General features: G+C 36.3%; 1 protein-coding gene across 3 annotated transcripts in view; it reads right to left on the bottom strand.

Moving 5' to 3' along the window:
- Positions 1-1126: 1126 nt before the first annotated feature.
- The window catches only part of DSC1 (desmocollin 1), a 30789-nt gene continuing 14827 nt past the window's right edge, over positions 1127-17088 (bottom strand). The window contains exons 9-17 of one of the 3 annotated variants that reach the window (XM_019807422.2): positions 15549-15734; positions 13677-13936; positions 13451-13593; positions 8742-8954; positions 7254-7496; positions 5747-5865; positions 4813-5067; positions 4015-4104; positions 3916-3933 (exon numbers count right to left, since the gene is read on the bottom strand). In XM_019807422.2, coding sequence (XP_019662981.1) covers positions 4036-4104; positions 4813-5067; positions 5747-5865; positions 7254-7496; positions 8742-8954; positions 13451-13593; positions 13677-13936; positions 15549-15734 — 1488 coding nt within the window. In that variant the 3' untranslated portion in view covers positions 3916-3933; positions 4015-4035. Of the gene's footprint in view, positions 3934-4014; positions 4105-4812; positions 5068-5746; positions 5866-7253; positions 7497-8741; positions 8955-13450; positions 13594-13676; positions 13937-15548; positions 15735-17088 lie in introns of all 3 variants that reach the window. The other 2 variants (XM_002926662.4, XM_002926661.4) reach the window with 2 other exon arrangements.

The following is a 17088-nucleotide window of genomic DNA, read 5'->3' as shown; positions in this document are numbered from 1 at the left end:
GATCAAGCCCTGAGCTGAAGGCAGACGCTTAACCGCTGTGCCACCCAGGCGCCCCTGGAGTTTCTTTTAACACTAGTAATTCCATGTTATAGCATTTAAAGTTCCCTAAATACAGGCAAAAAGGAACACTCCAAAATTACAGTTATTAATTATTGTACACTGACAACTAAATTTTAAAAATGTTGTCCCAGGGTCTTAGGATCGAGCCCCCTGTGGGGCTCTGCCGGCTTGAGGGTTCTCTCTCCCTTTCTCTCTGCTCACGCGTGCACTTGCTCGTGAACACTCTCCTGCAAATAAATTACTAAATCATAAAAAAAAAAATGTTTGGCCAAATACAGAGGAAGTCCACACCTGTTTCTAATTTTTTTTTTTCTCTACAGTTTGGAACAACTTCTAACTGTAGATTGGTTTTATCAAAGGGCATTTTATTCTTATCAATCAAAAAACTTAACTTCAAATAGTGTTGGGAAAGAACAACAGGCCCAAAATGGAGTCATTTGTCCCCAGGACAGCAATCCAGGACTTAATTGCAGTTTCAGACTCTCCCAGAAGTGTGAACTTTCAAGTCAATCTGAAATTTCCTGATCAGCATTAGTGAGATAATCTGCATAATAACTAACCTGGCCCAAAACAATCCTTTCTTTCCTTTTGCTAATGACTTTCTCCCCTCACCCCCTCCTTCTGCCTATAAAAACCTTCCATTTTGCACAACTCCTCAGAGAGACTGGCTGTTTACTAGAGGGGCTGCTGGTAGATTCATGAGTCCCGGAGTAAAGCCAATTACCTCTTCAAATCTACTCAAATTTTTGTACTTCAACACTGAAGACTTTAAAATAATTTGATCAATCTTTACAAAATGTGTGTTATGAATGTACTTAACGGATTTGTTTCTATGATGCTTCTTATTTTGTTTATTCATATATTTGCAAGTGGTTATTTTATTGTTAGTGATAAGAATTTGAGATTGTGATTTTTATTATTTTATGCAGCATTATGCTTTCAAAGAGTTTTTAAAAATTATGCTCCCTTAATTTTCCCAAACCCTACAAAATATACAATGGTCTATCCATTCTTAGTAACACATTCTCCTGCTCTCTCTTTTCCCTGTGTAATAGAAAGACAAATGCAGTGTTCCTTCAGATTTATTGGAAAAGCATCGATAAGAGACCAGAGACATGCAGAAATATACATAGTTTGTTTTGTTTCATTACCCTCCCTAATCTAACTGAGGATTTTCAACTGGTACAGGGTTTTTAAAGCTAAGACACCATGAAATGGAGTTAGCTTTTCTTTTCTATGATAATAAAATTCCTCAACTCAACATCTATTGTGAACAATTTCCAAAGAACAGCATATTCCATTTTCTAAAAGTAAACACAAGCATAGATATCAAGCTTTATAAAATATTTTTAATAAACTCAGGAGAATTGAAAGCTCAGTAAAGTTAGAGGTATTTAACAAAGCTAATTTAGAATAATTATATCAATTTTCATCTATCATGGTATCCCCATGGAATTTTTTCAACATGGTATACTTTTGAGACCTGAATCAAGATAAGAAAAACTTAATTGTATATTTTCCCTAACTATAGATTTAATAAAAGGAAGAACAGTTTGCAATGATTTACTTATTGATGGTTGATGATTAACTTATATGAACTAATCCATAAAAATAATAGAATGTTTTATTAACCAACTAAATTGGTAAACAGGACAGTGGAGTTTCATAAATTTTATCAGTGATACGAATAACATTTAATTTTGAATGTAAACAGAGAACATGGATTTCCTAAATAAAAGACAAATCATAGATCCCCTGTGAGATAAATTTTAATAATATTACAAAATATTTAAAATAGCCCAAACTGCTTAATACAAATTCATTTTCTGTACTTTCTAACAATTCTGATAATACTTTTAGTGTATCTTATTTTGCTATCCTTTGGACTTTAATTCTACTTTTTGTTCAGATATAAAATTTCTCTTTCCTATTGAAGTAAATACAAGAAATGAAAACATAAACAAACATATAAATTAATGTTTGGCTAATGGTTTTTAATTGCTCAGAAAATGTTCTGCACCTACATTCAAGAATATAACATGTCATGATTTATTTCCAAATTTTTAATATTATACCTAAAGATTTCTAAGCAGGTACCATTGTCAGAGTAATGTATACCTCAGACAACAGAAATTGCATTACCCCCCAAAATTATTTTACTCACAATTGCTATAAAAATCATACACTGTGGACATCCTATAAAATAAAATATTTATTTTTTAAAACTACTTTTATATCCTGCTCTAATATCCAATTTCACATCAAGAAACAGCTTTTTTAATCAGAAGCTGTAATTGAGAATAAGAAGAATAATTACAAAATTTAAAAAAATTAACCCCTTTTTTCAATAGTTAACTAGTTAATAGATTAAAGAAAATGAAACAGGTTTTTGGTCGGAATGAGAAATTTCCATGTGATATATACTGTATTGTCTGTAAATTTAGAGAGTTTGGCACAAAAGACTATTAAAATATTATTTAAATATATGGCTTCTTTCTAAATTACATTCAAAATAATCTATTAACTCACGTGTTCATTCATTTATCCATTGTTCAACAATTGTTTGGTTAAGTGTTGCTTTCATAGATTTCCATGTTTTAACATTTACATGCTAGAAATTCATTATTTCTGATTTTTAATCTCTTAAAGTAATTACCAAGGTAGGCAGAGTGTTAAATTCCAATATGGATGCTCCTTCCATTTTTAGCATATTTAAAAGGCTAAGCACCATAGATCAGGGTTGCAAGTCTAATGCCTGCCAGGCGGTTTCACAAACACTTGAAGATGGTGGGCCTCTGTCAAACTAGACAGTGCATGTTTTTGCCAAGGTATTTATGTTTTAAAAAGGTAATAGTACATCCTGGTGGGCAAACAAAACATATTTGTGGGTCTAAGTCAAACCATGGGCATCAAGGTTGCAATTCTTTCTTGGAAATCCTCCCATCTGATCATTACAAAATCTCTGTGGCTCACATTATTGTGGGCTTGTTCTGGTCCCTGCCTTTCCAACAATCCTAGAAGCTGTAGGAACCTGATTATGCATCCACAGGGGCAGAGATCCAAGGACCCAGTGCTGAAGGCTCCTGAAAGCAAACCGTGCTGAGAGCACCGCCGCAGCGTGAAAGTGTAGTGAGAAATGAGTATTTATTTACCAAATTGAAGACCGCACCAAAGAATACTTAAAAGTCCTTCAATACATAGCCACTCAGGTAGAGGAATCAATTCTCTGGCACCAAAGACAACATTTCTAAGAGTATTTCTAAGAGCAATCTCCCCAGAATTTTGAAAAAAAAAATTTAATTTTCATGTCAAATTAAAATTCTTTTTTTCATTAGCCTCGACAATACCCAGGTCTCCCACCACACACTTCATTAGCATAGAGAGTAACATAAGTTTTCAAATAGAAGATGCAAGAACACGCGTTGGTAGAGTCCTGAAAAGGGCAATATATACATGCGTATAAAAGAAAATTAACACACGAAATTTTCTTTCTAGAGAATATGGAAGTTATATCAGACGAGGAGACTTTAGGGGAGCTTTGTATTTATAGTATCCTTATCTATACATGACTCAAAGTTTACTTCCAATAAACAACATATTAGCAGATGCTGTCATCTTACATTCAATAAACTCCTACATATGCATTTGTAGATGTTTCTCTGTTAAAACACACATTTATTTCTTCACACATGTCTTTGCTAGCGTCCTAAATTTGGGTTCCAGATGATCTAGAAACTCAAGCCCTTCTTCTTCCTGCCGATCACTGCAGCAGCCTACAGAGCCGGCCATAGACCCTTTTCCTTCATAGTTATAGGAACGCACGTAGTCTTCGGAATGTTTACGCTCCTCGTCTTGTCCACACAGATACACCTTCTGTATAAAAAAAAAGCACATTTTATTATTTTTTTAAAGACACCTAAACATATTAGCATAAAAATAATGTCTTTGATTTACCTTTTACTGTTTAATTTTTAATCAGAGTGTGTCCTCTAATGGATTCCTACATATAAAAAATGCACATGATTGGTCTGTATTATATTCATTCTGAAAATATAGCAGATATATAAATGCTCCTAGAGAACACATTTATGAAAATTAAAGATACACACAAATCAAAAAGCTAATTTACAATTTCCCATTTGAACATAAGATTTGTATAGTTTCCATGTATCTTTGTAGCTTCTTCACATACTTGGGGGGACCAATATAGGCTATGATTCTTCTGTTTATGTACAGTTATATAGTGACAACAACGTAATATATTCAACTGGCTAATATTAACCAATATTGATTAATCTGAACATAAAACAAGGAACTAAAACCCAAAAATAAAAGCTGAACGGTCTATCTGGTCGACATCGATAGCTAGGCCTTCGTAACTAGACGGAAGATTCAGTACACTAAAAAATGTTTGTAATTTATGATCCATGCCTCACTCTATACAAATCTTTCATTTCAGATGATCTTCCTGGTAATTTTTAGGGAAGAAGCTATCGGTCTTCTTATACTTCCTAAACATGTATACACATGCCATTCCTAGATAGTTGTGCAGTTTTGTAAACCTTATTTTAAAAATTAAACTTGAAAAGATCATTTTTTTCCTTTGGGCTTGGGCCTGAAATCCTTATCTATGATAAAGACTGAAAAGGTGATGGGTTCCAGGTGCCTGAGGAGTAAAACTTTTGGGAAATCCTGATTTATAAATAGTTTTTAACTTTCATGGAATACGAACTCAAAGACATTGGCACTCACCTCTCCAAGTCGAGGTTGGGTGAAGCTGTGCCAGTCGTGATACGTGTATCTGCCAGTGTCCGTTACTCCCTGTCCTGCTCCCTTGATAGATTCCAAGGTCTGATGTCCACCTCCTTTGCTGGAATCCAAGGTGTAGCCACCTTTGACCATCTCAAAGCTTTGCTGTGTTTTGACTCCTTGGCCACCAAGAGTGCCAACAGACATGCTTGTGTCACAAATGTTGGATGTCTGTGTGGGGAGTCTAATATTTGCTTCCTGAAAATAAAGTTAAAGTTATAAGGTGAGTGAGTCGAATTGAAACTAACAATTTCCTTTCATTTCTTTCCCATCAAAATTCATTATGTTGAAGTCCTAACCCTCAGGGCCTTAGAACGTGATCTTGTATCAAAATAGGTCATTATATATGTATTTAGTTAAATAAAGATGAGGCCATACTCAATTAGGGTGAGTAAGGCAAAATTTGGACACAGACATGCACACAGGGAGAAGACTGCCATATGAAAATTTGGTTTATACTGCCATAGGTCAAGGAATTACCAGTTTGTGATTCTTTGCAGTCCTACAAAACTAATACAATAGAATTACAAAGTTTGGTTCCTGGGTGGCTCAGTTGGTTAAGTATCTGCCTTTGGCTCAGGTTGTGATCTCAGGGCCTTGACATTGAGCCCTGCGTGCTCCCTGCTCAGTGGGGCGTCTGCTTCTCCCTCTCCTTCTGCCCCTTCTCACTGCTCATGCTCTCTCTTTTTCACTGTCCCTCAAATAAATAAATGAAATCTTAAAAAAAAAAAAGTTAATGCATGCAGAGCATGTGGAGTTCTGCTTGACATAGTAAGTGCTCAACAAATATTAGTTGTTGTTATTATTATTATTATGTAACAATCAGCAGTTACCATTCGATCAACATACAAGTCATACAAAAGTGAAATCTAATTACCATCACTTCTTCTCCGGGTCCTTCAGTGTTTGACACAATTAAATTTTGCTGGGCTACATCTGGAAAACATTTCTTTACTGTTCTCTTAGCAGTAACACAGAAACAAGTGAACAGAATACCTAAAAAATAAAAAGTATTTAAGTAAAATAGTATTTTTTTCATGCAGGTGTATATCATTTAAATCATGTTTTTTTTAAAGTTTCTTCACAGAACTTTGAAGAATTTGTTCCATAAATTGAGATCTCTTTGGATCATGAAATTTAAAACACAATATTAACAAATGTATTAGCATATAGACCATTTCTGTCTTGTTGAGATTATGTTCTTAGCAAAATGAGAAAGAAATCAATACAAGTAAGAAGGATGAAGTGAGCATAGTTTACCAACAGGTCTCTTCTCAAGTCCAGAATTAACTTAAACGTTTCTCTTTTCTCCTCCGCACTGAAATACTAACTCCCTTTGATTGAAATTTAAGCTAGTATTATTGATAATTCAAATCGATAGAAAACACACTCAAAGGGCATTAGGCATAAATACAAACACGAAAGGCAGTGATCTAAAATCTGGGCCCAGTTTTAAAAGTGTATGTCAAGTAATAACCGTGTTAAGGGGAACGTCTAGTTTAACCTGAAACTCAAATCAGTGAATTAGGACACAGTGAAGACTATGGGGAAAGGCTGTACATGCAAATAGGTCCTGTATTCAAATACATTGTCAAAAAAAGAAAGGAAGGCATGAGGGAGGGTGAGTAGGAAGGAGAGATGAAGCGTGGGCAATGGTTTCCATCACTTTTGCATCTTGAAAAAAAGTCCACAGAATGCAAAATCTTAACATTCTTTGCATGTGTTACTTTTCCTCTGTGGTTCACCATATGACCATTTTCCACTAACAGGAGTCCTTTTTTTTTTTTTTAATAATTCCAAGTTTCTTTCTTTTTAAAGTTTATTTATTTATTTTTAAGTAACTCTACACCGAACGTGAGGCTCAAACTCACACCCCTGAGATCAAGAGTCCTGTGCTCTCTTGACTGAGCCAGCCAGACACACCTCACTGAAGTCTTCTTAAGACGTGTGTTCAATCCCTTCATTAATAACAGTGAGCATAAAGATCTAAGTGAATTTTGGAATACTCGTCACGAATTCTTCCTGTGTGTAAACCTGGCTCGCTAAAAGACTATGTTTTGTATGGGAAGGAATCTTAACCAATTTCTTTATTTTACTTGTGGAAAAATGAGCTCAAAGAAGAGGAAATGATCTATACAGCATCTCACACCTTCTTATTGAAAGAACTAAGGGTACACCTCCAAAAATTACTTTAAATTTAATTTGCTCTTACTGATATGTTTCTTCTGTGAATCGAAACCCCTAGGCATACAGTACACACAAGATTTTTAAAAGGACACATTTACCGAAGGCTATAAAGGTCATTAAATAAAGATCGACCATATATGTATATTTTAAATATTAGATAAGCTTTCAACTAACACATTCTAGATAATTATACTTACATAACAACAATGCAGAACCCAGCACCATGGCAAGAATAGCCCATCTTCCAAGTATCACATTTGATGGCTTAACATCTCTCACGTTTTTAGTATTCATTTTACAGTCAGACGGGGCTGTACAGTCGCAGACTCTCACTGTTAACATGTGTTTTGCATTTAAACCATGTCTATCTTTTATTATAATAGGCACAGTATAATAGTTATAATCAAGAGTTTGCCGCTGACGGAGAATGGCAGTTTTACCTAGAGAAAAAAAGACAGAATATATATTGATAGGACCTTTCACTAGCAATATTATTCCTACTTGGTATGCTTGGGGCAGGGTGCGGGGCAGAAGGTGCAGAGTTTAGCTTAAAGGAAAAACTCTATGGTTTTTTTTTGGTTTGTTTGTTTGTTTTTTTTTTTAAGAGGGAGAGACAGAGAGAGAGGACAGAGAGAGAAGACAGAGAGAGAGGAGGGGCAGAGGTAGAGGGAGAAAAAGAATCCTAAATTGACTCCACACCCAGCCCAGAACAGGGCTCAATCTCACAACCCTGGGATCATGACCGGACTGAAATCAAAAGCCCATGGACACTTAACCTACTGAACCACTCAGATGCCCCTCATTTTTGTTTCTAAAAATTGGTTTTGATTTCTTGAAAAACTAGGTAAAAGAAGTAATATTGCTGTACACAAAATACTTTAGACTAATCTATACTTAACGTTACTCAAATAGTATATTGAAATGGATTGATGTGTTTTCTTAAAAGATATTTGGAACAAGAATCTAAACATAAATATATTATCCATTGCTTTAAAAAGTAAGGTATCACTCTTTTGTCTGGGCTGCTAACACTCCATTCAGACAGAGGAAGAACCGGAAGCTTCGGAGCCACGGGAGGCACGGCCACTGCCGCGTGGGCTAGCACCGGAAGCACCCGGGAGGCCGGGCTGCTGCTGGCGGCATGCATGCGTCACTGCTGGATCGGCTTTGACAAACATCATCCAGGTCACTTTGTAAATGTTAGTATGAGGCATTACTGCTTGAAGAGGAACCAGAGCTTCTGCCCAGCTGTCGACCTTGACAAACTGAACCTCGGTCAGTGAGCAGACACGGGTAAATGCTGACAAGAGCAAGACTGCAGCTGCCCCTACCATTGATGTGCTGCGCCCCGGGTACTGCGAAGTTCTGGGGGAAGGGAAAGCCCCCCAAACAGGCTGTCATCGTGGAGGCCAGATTCTTCAGTGGAAAAGGGGAGAAGAGTAAGGGGTGTGGGGTTAGGACTGTGTCCTGGGAGCTTGAAGCCATGTGGAGGGAGATTCATTAAATGCTAACAAGAGCTTTTCAAAAATAAAAAAATAAAAAGCAAGGTATTATCTTTTTTGGGGGTATCAATAAAATAATTTACCAAAATGAATGTTTATTTATCATAATGAACTAAGGTGAATGTCAAAACCAACAGCCATCCTAAGTTCCTACTGATTAGAAGATTTAGCATAATTACATACCATCCTTTGTTTCTAAATTCCAAAGTTTGTTGGCAGAATTAACCAGAAAGAATTGAAAAGGTGGCCCATTCTCAGGTCCATCAGCATCTACAGGTTGGAGAACAGCATAATCCTTAGCGTGCTGACAAATTGTCACTTCTTTATCAATCTGTGGTGGGTGATCATTATAATCTTCCAAAAGAACCACTAATGTTCCCGTGCAAGATCTGCCATCTAAGAAAAATTAAAAATAGATTATTTCTTTATTTAAAAACCTATTTTCAACATCTCAGTGATACACATCTGACCTCTGCTGTCTAGTGGCTGTCTGAACTTGATTTTCACACACTTTTGGATCACAAAGACCATTGCTACAAGTACAAAATAGTGACTCGTCACTCTCCCTTGAAGATTGATGGCTGTAACAGATGATATCTTGAGGTGCTTTTTTCAAATGAAAAGGTATGAGATTATGAGCAATGTCACTACAGAATAGCCACTTGAAAATGAAATTGATTTCTTACAGCTTTCTTTGTGAAGAGCATATGTTCACCTTGAATATACGAAGACTTCACATTGGGTCTTCAATCGCTTCCTTGACTTCCTCTTCTGACTCATTTCCTCACATATTCTTTGCTCAAACTTTGTAAAACTTCTCATCAAACCCATTAGGTGCACTCTTTGCTGTCTGCTTTGGTACATTCTGTTGCCATTGCAGGGAATACTTTTCTCTTTGCCTGATAATATTTGGTTATCCTTCAAGAACCACTCAAATATCTCCTCCTCTTGAAACTTGCCATGACTTGTATGGACAATGGCAGCAATAGTCTCCTTTGATTTCTCAGAACACTTTGCTCATCACTGACTCACACACTAAACTGTGAACATGTTCATCCTAAGAACTAAGTCATGCTCATCTTGAGAGCCTAATGATCTGCCCAGCATTTCTTGGCTAACTTATAACTTCATATTAACACCTTGAACATAATGCAATTACTATTCTATACTTCCCAAAAAATGTGGTTGAATAAACCATAAAAAAAGTTTGCACGCCCTCCCTAATTCAACAAAGGTTTTTGACCATAGGAGCCATTACTCATCTCCAGATGGCCACTGTGACTGGCCTGATGCTTTACACCTTAAGTCTCAATATTTTTGATGAAAATATTGCCCATTATTTGTGTTTAAGAGATAATGAAGTTCCACAAACATGTTTAAATTTTACCGTTTGTGATAAGATAATAAGCTACAATAAATGGTAAGCTTTCAAAATTGAAATAAACATAAAATAATTGATACGGTTTCTCATTTTTTTGCTTTGAATGCTGGTCTAAATTTGGAGCATTAGATAAATTCATCATTTATCATAAAGACCGCTATAAATCATATGCAAATATAATCCATTTTTAATTTGAAATAACAATTACTACAAAATTAACTTATTAAAAGTTATTTTAAAATTCATTACTTCACAAAAGGCCACTATTGTATATACCTCTTTAAAAATTATTCTATATGAACAAATTTTATAATATCTAGAAATAAAAGAGAGATATAGCTCTTCTAATAAGAAATCTGCAATAGGACATAAACATTTGATCCTGCCAGAAATCTACAGATAAATTTGAATACAAGTAACAACATCAAAATCAGCAAACTAACAAAGATGTGAGTTAATTAGCACAATTAATCTAGTTAGAGGAACGTAATATAAATGAGAAGCAATGAAACACCCTTTTATAGAAAAGATACATTACTTGTGATAATTAACATATCATTCCTAGGGAAGGGGGACTTAAGAGGTATTAAGAGAGAAACTGGGGACGCCTGGGTGGCACAGCAGTTAAGCGTCTGCCTTTGGCTCAGGGCGTGATCCCGGTGTTACGGGATCAAGCCCCACATCGGGTTCTTCAGCTATGAGCCTGATTCTTCCTCTCCCACTCCTCCTGCTTGTGTTCCCTCTCTCTCTGGCTGTCTCTATCTCTGTCGAATAAATAAATAAAATCTTTAAAAAAAAAAAAAAGAGAGAAACTGAACACAGACGAATGGAAACAATCACAGAAGATGTCATTGCCTTTCATGTGAAGAAGCTAAGGGATCTGAATTTCAAACAGGAGGGGCAGTGCTGTACTAGGCAGAGGGTGACGACAGGGAAACCAGGCTGCTTGACAAAGAAGACTGACACAAGAAACAGAAATAAATAAATTGGATCTGAAGAAAGCTAGAAGAGGGGCGCCTGGGTGGCACAGTCGTTAACCGTCTGCCTTCGGCTCAGGGCGTGATGCCAGCGTTCTGGGATCGAACCCCACATCAGGCTGCTCCACTAGGAGCCTGCTCCTTCCTCTCCCACTCCCCCTGCTTGTGTTCCCTCTCTTGCTGGCTATGTCAAATTAATAAATTAAATCCCTAAAAAAAAAATGAAGAAAGCTAGAAGAATGTCTAGGTCATCATCCTGAACTATTTATGAACACCAGAAGTAAATGTTCATGTGGAAATACAAGGAATTACTTATATATTTGGTCCTTGGAAGTATATATTAATGGATTAAAGTTCAAATAAACAAAAGCATTGATGTCACCATGTGGTCTTACATTAAAATGAATAACATCCATGTTTTTACTTCTTTGTGCACCCAGCCAGGTTATCCATGAGCCTGGGACATAGATTCTTAGAGTTTAGGTTTGGCATTTCATTTCCTTGTATTTTTAGCAACAAAAGACAAAGTTAATTTCTTATATTTCTATTCTCTGTATTTTCCTTCTCTTCAAATAGTATTTCATTTTCCTATCACTAAGCTTCCTCATTTCTGTGAAATTTCCCTTTATCCTTTTATGGGGGCAGCTCCTAACTGATTTCTACTTCCTATGATACCCATACAGTCTTCTATGGGGAAAGTTGTCATGCCAAGAACCTGTTAGGAGAGTATAGTAATCCTTTCACTCATGTCATGTGAGAATTTGACCTTGTCTTCTGAATTCTAGTTTCTATGGTAACTTGCCTAGTACTTGGGACTAACTAGACTATCAACATTTGTGCAATAAATGAGTAAATGTAAATCCTTCTTTGACATCATAATTGTGCTCTTAAACCATTCAGCTTTCACTTCTGCTTATACAGGAGAAGCAAATCACCCAGGGTTTTAGAGTGGTGGCATTAATACATTAACTGTATTTCTCAGCTAATGTTTTCTCCATTCTTTAGTAGTTTTTTTTTTCTACCTATACGGAAAGAATTACATTAAAAGTCTGTGTGAGAGGTATCAAGAGGAACGGAAGATGATATGCATGTGGTTAAGTAATGATATTTACAATAATATTTACATTTAGTTTTTCTTTTAGATTTTGAAACCTAAATATTTTTGGGCACATGGAAATAGTACAAGTGCTTGTTTGTGCATTTGTAATTAGCCTAGTAGCACATGTATGCAAACATACTAGTAAACACAGAGAGGTTGCTGTGTGCAGATCTCAGTCTTGGATAACCAGTTTTGTGGCTAGGCTGGCCTTTGTGGTTCTTGTATGATTGCAATGTGTCCTAACCATCAGGAAACTTCGGGGGGAAAAAAGGTTTATTACTTACAAATCCTGGAGATTATGTGGCACTCCTGGGGCCACATGGCGAGATTGTGGGGGGCAGGGAGAAAAAAAAGCAAGCCTGGGATACTGCTTTTATTGGGGTCAAGAGTGGGGCCTGAGGGTTTCTCAAGCTCACTCTTTACTGGTGAATTTAAAACATATGAGCAGGAATTTAAAGCGCTTGGAAATGAAAAAAACAACAGCCCCAGGGGTCAGTTACTGAAATCAAGCAAGATCTCTAAAATAAAGGAGCCTGAGCTGGTAGGGCTATTGTGATGTGATCATTCTCTAGCCTGCTGGGCAACATTTATTCCAGATAGCCATCTTTGAAAAGGATGCCTTAGCAATCAAAGCTTAAGTCAGGCAGGCACTTGCATTACATCAAACAAAACTGTCAGGGCACATGCTACAATGGTCCACATTCAAAAATGGTGTACTGCAAGGAGTGTACATTCAAAAGGATTTGGAAATTACTACTTTATGACATTTGAAGGACATTTCTTCACAAGGTAAGTTCTAGAATTAACCTTGGAGAAGGACTGCAAACCATGTCAAAAGACTTAAGAGTCATGGTTTGACCATTTCTTAGGAAATAGGATAAATGTTCTATTCCCCGTTAAGAAAGCCTCAGAACAGACCAACCTTGAACCCAACTGTTTTAGGAGCTAAACCCTTTCAGCAAGGTTCAAACCATAATCATCCAAGTATGTACTCCTGAAAACAATGGGGATCTAGGAGGATGCTACCACATCTTTGGCCGTTCGTCCTCTCCTAGTTTTGCATTACTGATGCACTGGAGCTGACACTGGGTAGTCTCCAATAAATTGAACCATCAATGCAAATCTGTTTTGCATTAAATTTTGATATGAAAATAGGGGCGCCTGGGTGGCACAGCGGTTAAGCGTCTGCCTTCGGCTCAGGGCGTGATCCCGGCGTTATGGGATCGAGCCCCACATCAGGCTCCTCCACTATGAGCCTGCTTCCCTCTCCCACTCCCCCTGCTTGTGTTCCCTCTCTCGCTGGCTGTCTCTATCTCTGTCAAATAAATAAATAAATAAATTCTTTAAAAAAATAAATTTTGATATGAGAATAAACAAAATTCACCCCAAGATTTCCTTAAAAATATATCCTCTATTTCTAGAAAATTGCACTCACCTGTATCCATGGCAACCACAGAAACATTGTATTGGTCGTTTTTTACAAATTTTGATTCTCTATCTAGCACTTTTATAGTTCTCAAGTCACCAGTGTGTTCATTGATTTCAAACCAGTTATCTTCATCTCCTATCTTCTTATACCTAATTTTTAGAAATCAAATGTAAATGCTCCAACCAAAGAATGGACATAATCTCAAAATATGTCATTTTGAAGAATACCTTACCTTAAGCCTTCTCCACTGCGTGTTTCTGGATCCAACGCTTTGTATCCGTGCAATTCTTGTCCAGGTTGGAGGCCATCTCTACTCTGAACAACTTTTACTGGCGGTTGGCATTCAGGACCCTCATCACTGTCTTTAATTTTAACAGTGACAGTTGTAGTGCACATAGTAGGAGTTTTTGAATTTGCTGCTTTAGTGAATTGTGCTTCATTAAGCACGCCGATTTGCAAAACAACCTGGCGACTGACTTCATAGTTCAATGGCTGTTCAGTAAACATACGTTAATCAGTCAATTTGTAACACTATCTATAAAAGACAATTACGATTCCAAGTTTTAGCACAAAAAGGAATACTGTTTTTGTGTATAAAATGTTACCAAAAGCAGGTGCTAATGTAGTAAAGACTAATAGTTGACCTCCTATAATGATAAACACTATCAAATGCAAAATTGTTGATGACTCAACCAATTTTTCTTCTCACTTTTCTTCGGGAAGGTCTTGCCTTCATTGTTTTTCATTACAAGTTTAAATATTAATAGAAATGCAGAATAAGTGTTTGGATAAATCCAAACTCATCAAATGGGATAATAGTGATAACTAAACAACAGAAGTGTATAAAGAGTATAAGAAGTACGTAGAATCATTAGACCACTAGGACCTGAGATTTGGCTATCATGGAGCAGTTCCTCTGAGTGTATGTGTAAAAATTATAGTGATACTATTCAGTAGCATCTTTTGGAAGCACATTATATTTAGGGTTTTTTTAAAAAAATTATCATATTTAAGGTTGTATAGCTCCTAATCAAAACGCTCAGTCCTGAAGAATAAGAAAGAATTTTGAAACAATGTTTAAACAATTAGAGACTAAAATCCATCAAGATTACAAAAAAAGGAAAGCAAGAGAAAGAAACCTAGACACACCCCCCCCAAAAAAAACCCCCAAACAATCAGAAAGAAACACACAAAAAACACTGGGAAGAAAAAGAAAAAGAAAAAGGGAGTAAGTGAGAGAAAGTATAAGCAATATAATAATTTAAAGGGCATTTTCTAAAAATCTTAGAAGGAAAATACAACTTGTGCATGTAGTTTCTAACAAAATACACTGTCCCTAAGAAAGTAATCTGGGAAAATATGTCAGAGGTTAGTAAGGGCAATGCGTAGAAGGACTCAGAAATGAACCAGGTGTGTCTCTAGCTATACCACCCTGAATATGCCTGATCTCTTCTGATCTCAGAAGCTAAGCAGGGTCAGGCCTGGTTAGTACTTGGAAGGGAGAAAGGAACTAGATTTAGTGTATCATTCTGGGTGCTAGTAATTGGGACTGAATTTTTAAAATCCCAAAGTGCTGGCTACCTCAAATATAGGAGGATTAATGGGAACAGCTGCTGAATATTTAATAAATAGTCGGCCTTGAACATCATAGAGAAGTAAAAGTATAATGTGAGCAAGAAGGCAATTGTAAAGGCAAGAGGTTTGATTTCCAGTAGTGATTCTTCCATTTCTCTCTTCTTTGTGTTTTATAAAATAAGGGACAAGTGGGTGTCTAAGACTCCTTCCAAGACTAATATTTGATTGCTAATACAATATTTCTCTGCCTTCATTTTCCCCATGTATAGAGGACAATGTGTTTTGTGCTTGCAATGCCCATCTTCTAAGAAAAAAATATGAGGGTAAAATAACAATAATAATAATAAAAACATTTAAGTAAACCAATGTAAATCATTTCAGCATTGCATGGCAATTCTCTAGTCACATACATATAGGACTTACTATAGAGATATATAGTACATAGGATATAGATATGTGGGTACCAATGCCCAAGTGTACGTTAGTATTTTTTAAAGTATTGTTTGATTGTTTTGTTGTTGTTGTTTACCTTGACAACACACAAGACTCCTTCATTTGTATTGGGGTCTGTGCTAATTTTGAAGTTTCCATTTTCATTTCCCTGTAGGATCTTGTAGACAGCCTTTGAGTGAGGAGTGTTTGGCAAGTCCTGGTCACGTACTGCCATTCGTAAAATCTCGACGTCAATTCTGTTTTCTTCTACTTCTGTAAAATACTAAAACAATTGCCTCTTATTATTATAAATTCATAGCTTTAACAACATGATTTTCTACATTTAAAGAAAAAGAAAATAAAGTGATATGGGAACATGCAATCATAAATTGGAAAGAATTTACAAATTTCATGCACAGATTATCTTTCCTCACTAAAATGCTTTTTCAACTCTTACCCATTCTTCAAAGACTAATTCATTTCTTAACTTCTAAACTTCTCTGAAATCACTCAAGCCCTCATATTTGTCTCTATTCTGAATCTCCTCAAAATTTATAGGCTATGGCCCCTTTTGTATTAACCTATTAAGCCTTCAATATTTATAGATAATTATAACCTACATTGATTTCTTATTATTACTGGATGACTTTTTACTATGCCAATTTTTTTTTTAAAGATTTTATTTATTTATTCAACAGAGATAGAGACAGCCAGCGAGAGAGGGAACACAAGCAGGGGGAGTGGGAGAGGAAGAAGCAGGCTCATAGCAGAAGAGCCTGATGTGGGGCTCGATCCCACAACGCCGGGATCACGCCCTGAGCCGAAGGCAGACGCTTAACCGCTGTGCCACCCAGGCGCCCCCAATTTTTGTTTTTAATTTACTTCTGATTGCCTAGCAAACATCTAAAGGAAAAAATTTTTCCTGTTTTGAGAAATTAAATCACATTTTTTTCCTCTTCTTCCCCCCAAAAAAGAAATACAGTTACAGAAGCATATTATATTAAGAGATTTAGAAAAGTAGTAAATCAGAATCTTCTAGAAATGTAAAATGAATTCATAGAAAGATGATAACCTCATAGCCACTGGAGCACAAGAGATCTTGATCCTAATCCCAGGTTTTCCTCTTACATGGTCTATATTTATGAGATCGTAAGCAAGTCACTTAACTGACTTTTCATTTTCTCAAATAAACTATGGGATAAACATATCCTTGCAAGTTGTAGGGATTCATATAAAACACTGTATGAATGTGCCTATCACTGGAGGTTTTCTCTTCTTGAATCTGTACTCTGGTATAGATTGATGAAAAAATGATTACTTACTAAAAGTTCAGGAAAGAAGAGCCATTTCCTGGAAGTACCATCCTGTATATATATCTTGTATTGTGTACTTCCTAAGGGAAAGTTCACTCGTACATGATGCTGGGAGAATTTGCATATAGATAATGGCCTCGAGGGCCACACTGTACTTACTGATGTCCCAGCAAAGCAGAGGATATAAATCTAGTCTCTTTTCCACCTTAGGAAGTTGAAGTGCAAAGGATACCAGAGAGAGTGTGCCTCTTTTCCTGCACTCTATAAAATAAACTTAAATCCAAGGCATCCAATAATAGAACTTGGTATCTAAGAAAATGGTGA

Source organism: Ailuropoda melanoleuca, unplaced genomic scaffold (assembly GCF_002007445.2).
Source record: "Ailuropoda melanoleuca isolate Jingjing unplaced genomic scaffold, ASM200744v2 unplaced-scaffold6034, whole genome shotgun sequence".
Taxonomy (NCBI): domain Eukaryota; kingdom Metazoa; phylum Chordata; class Mammalia; order Carnivora; family Ursidae; genus Ailuropoda; species Ailuropoda melanoleuca.
This window is presented reverse-complemented; position numbering and strand designations above follow the sequence as displayed.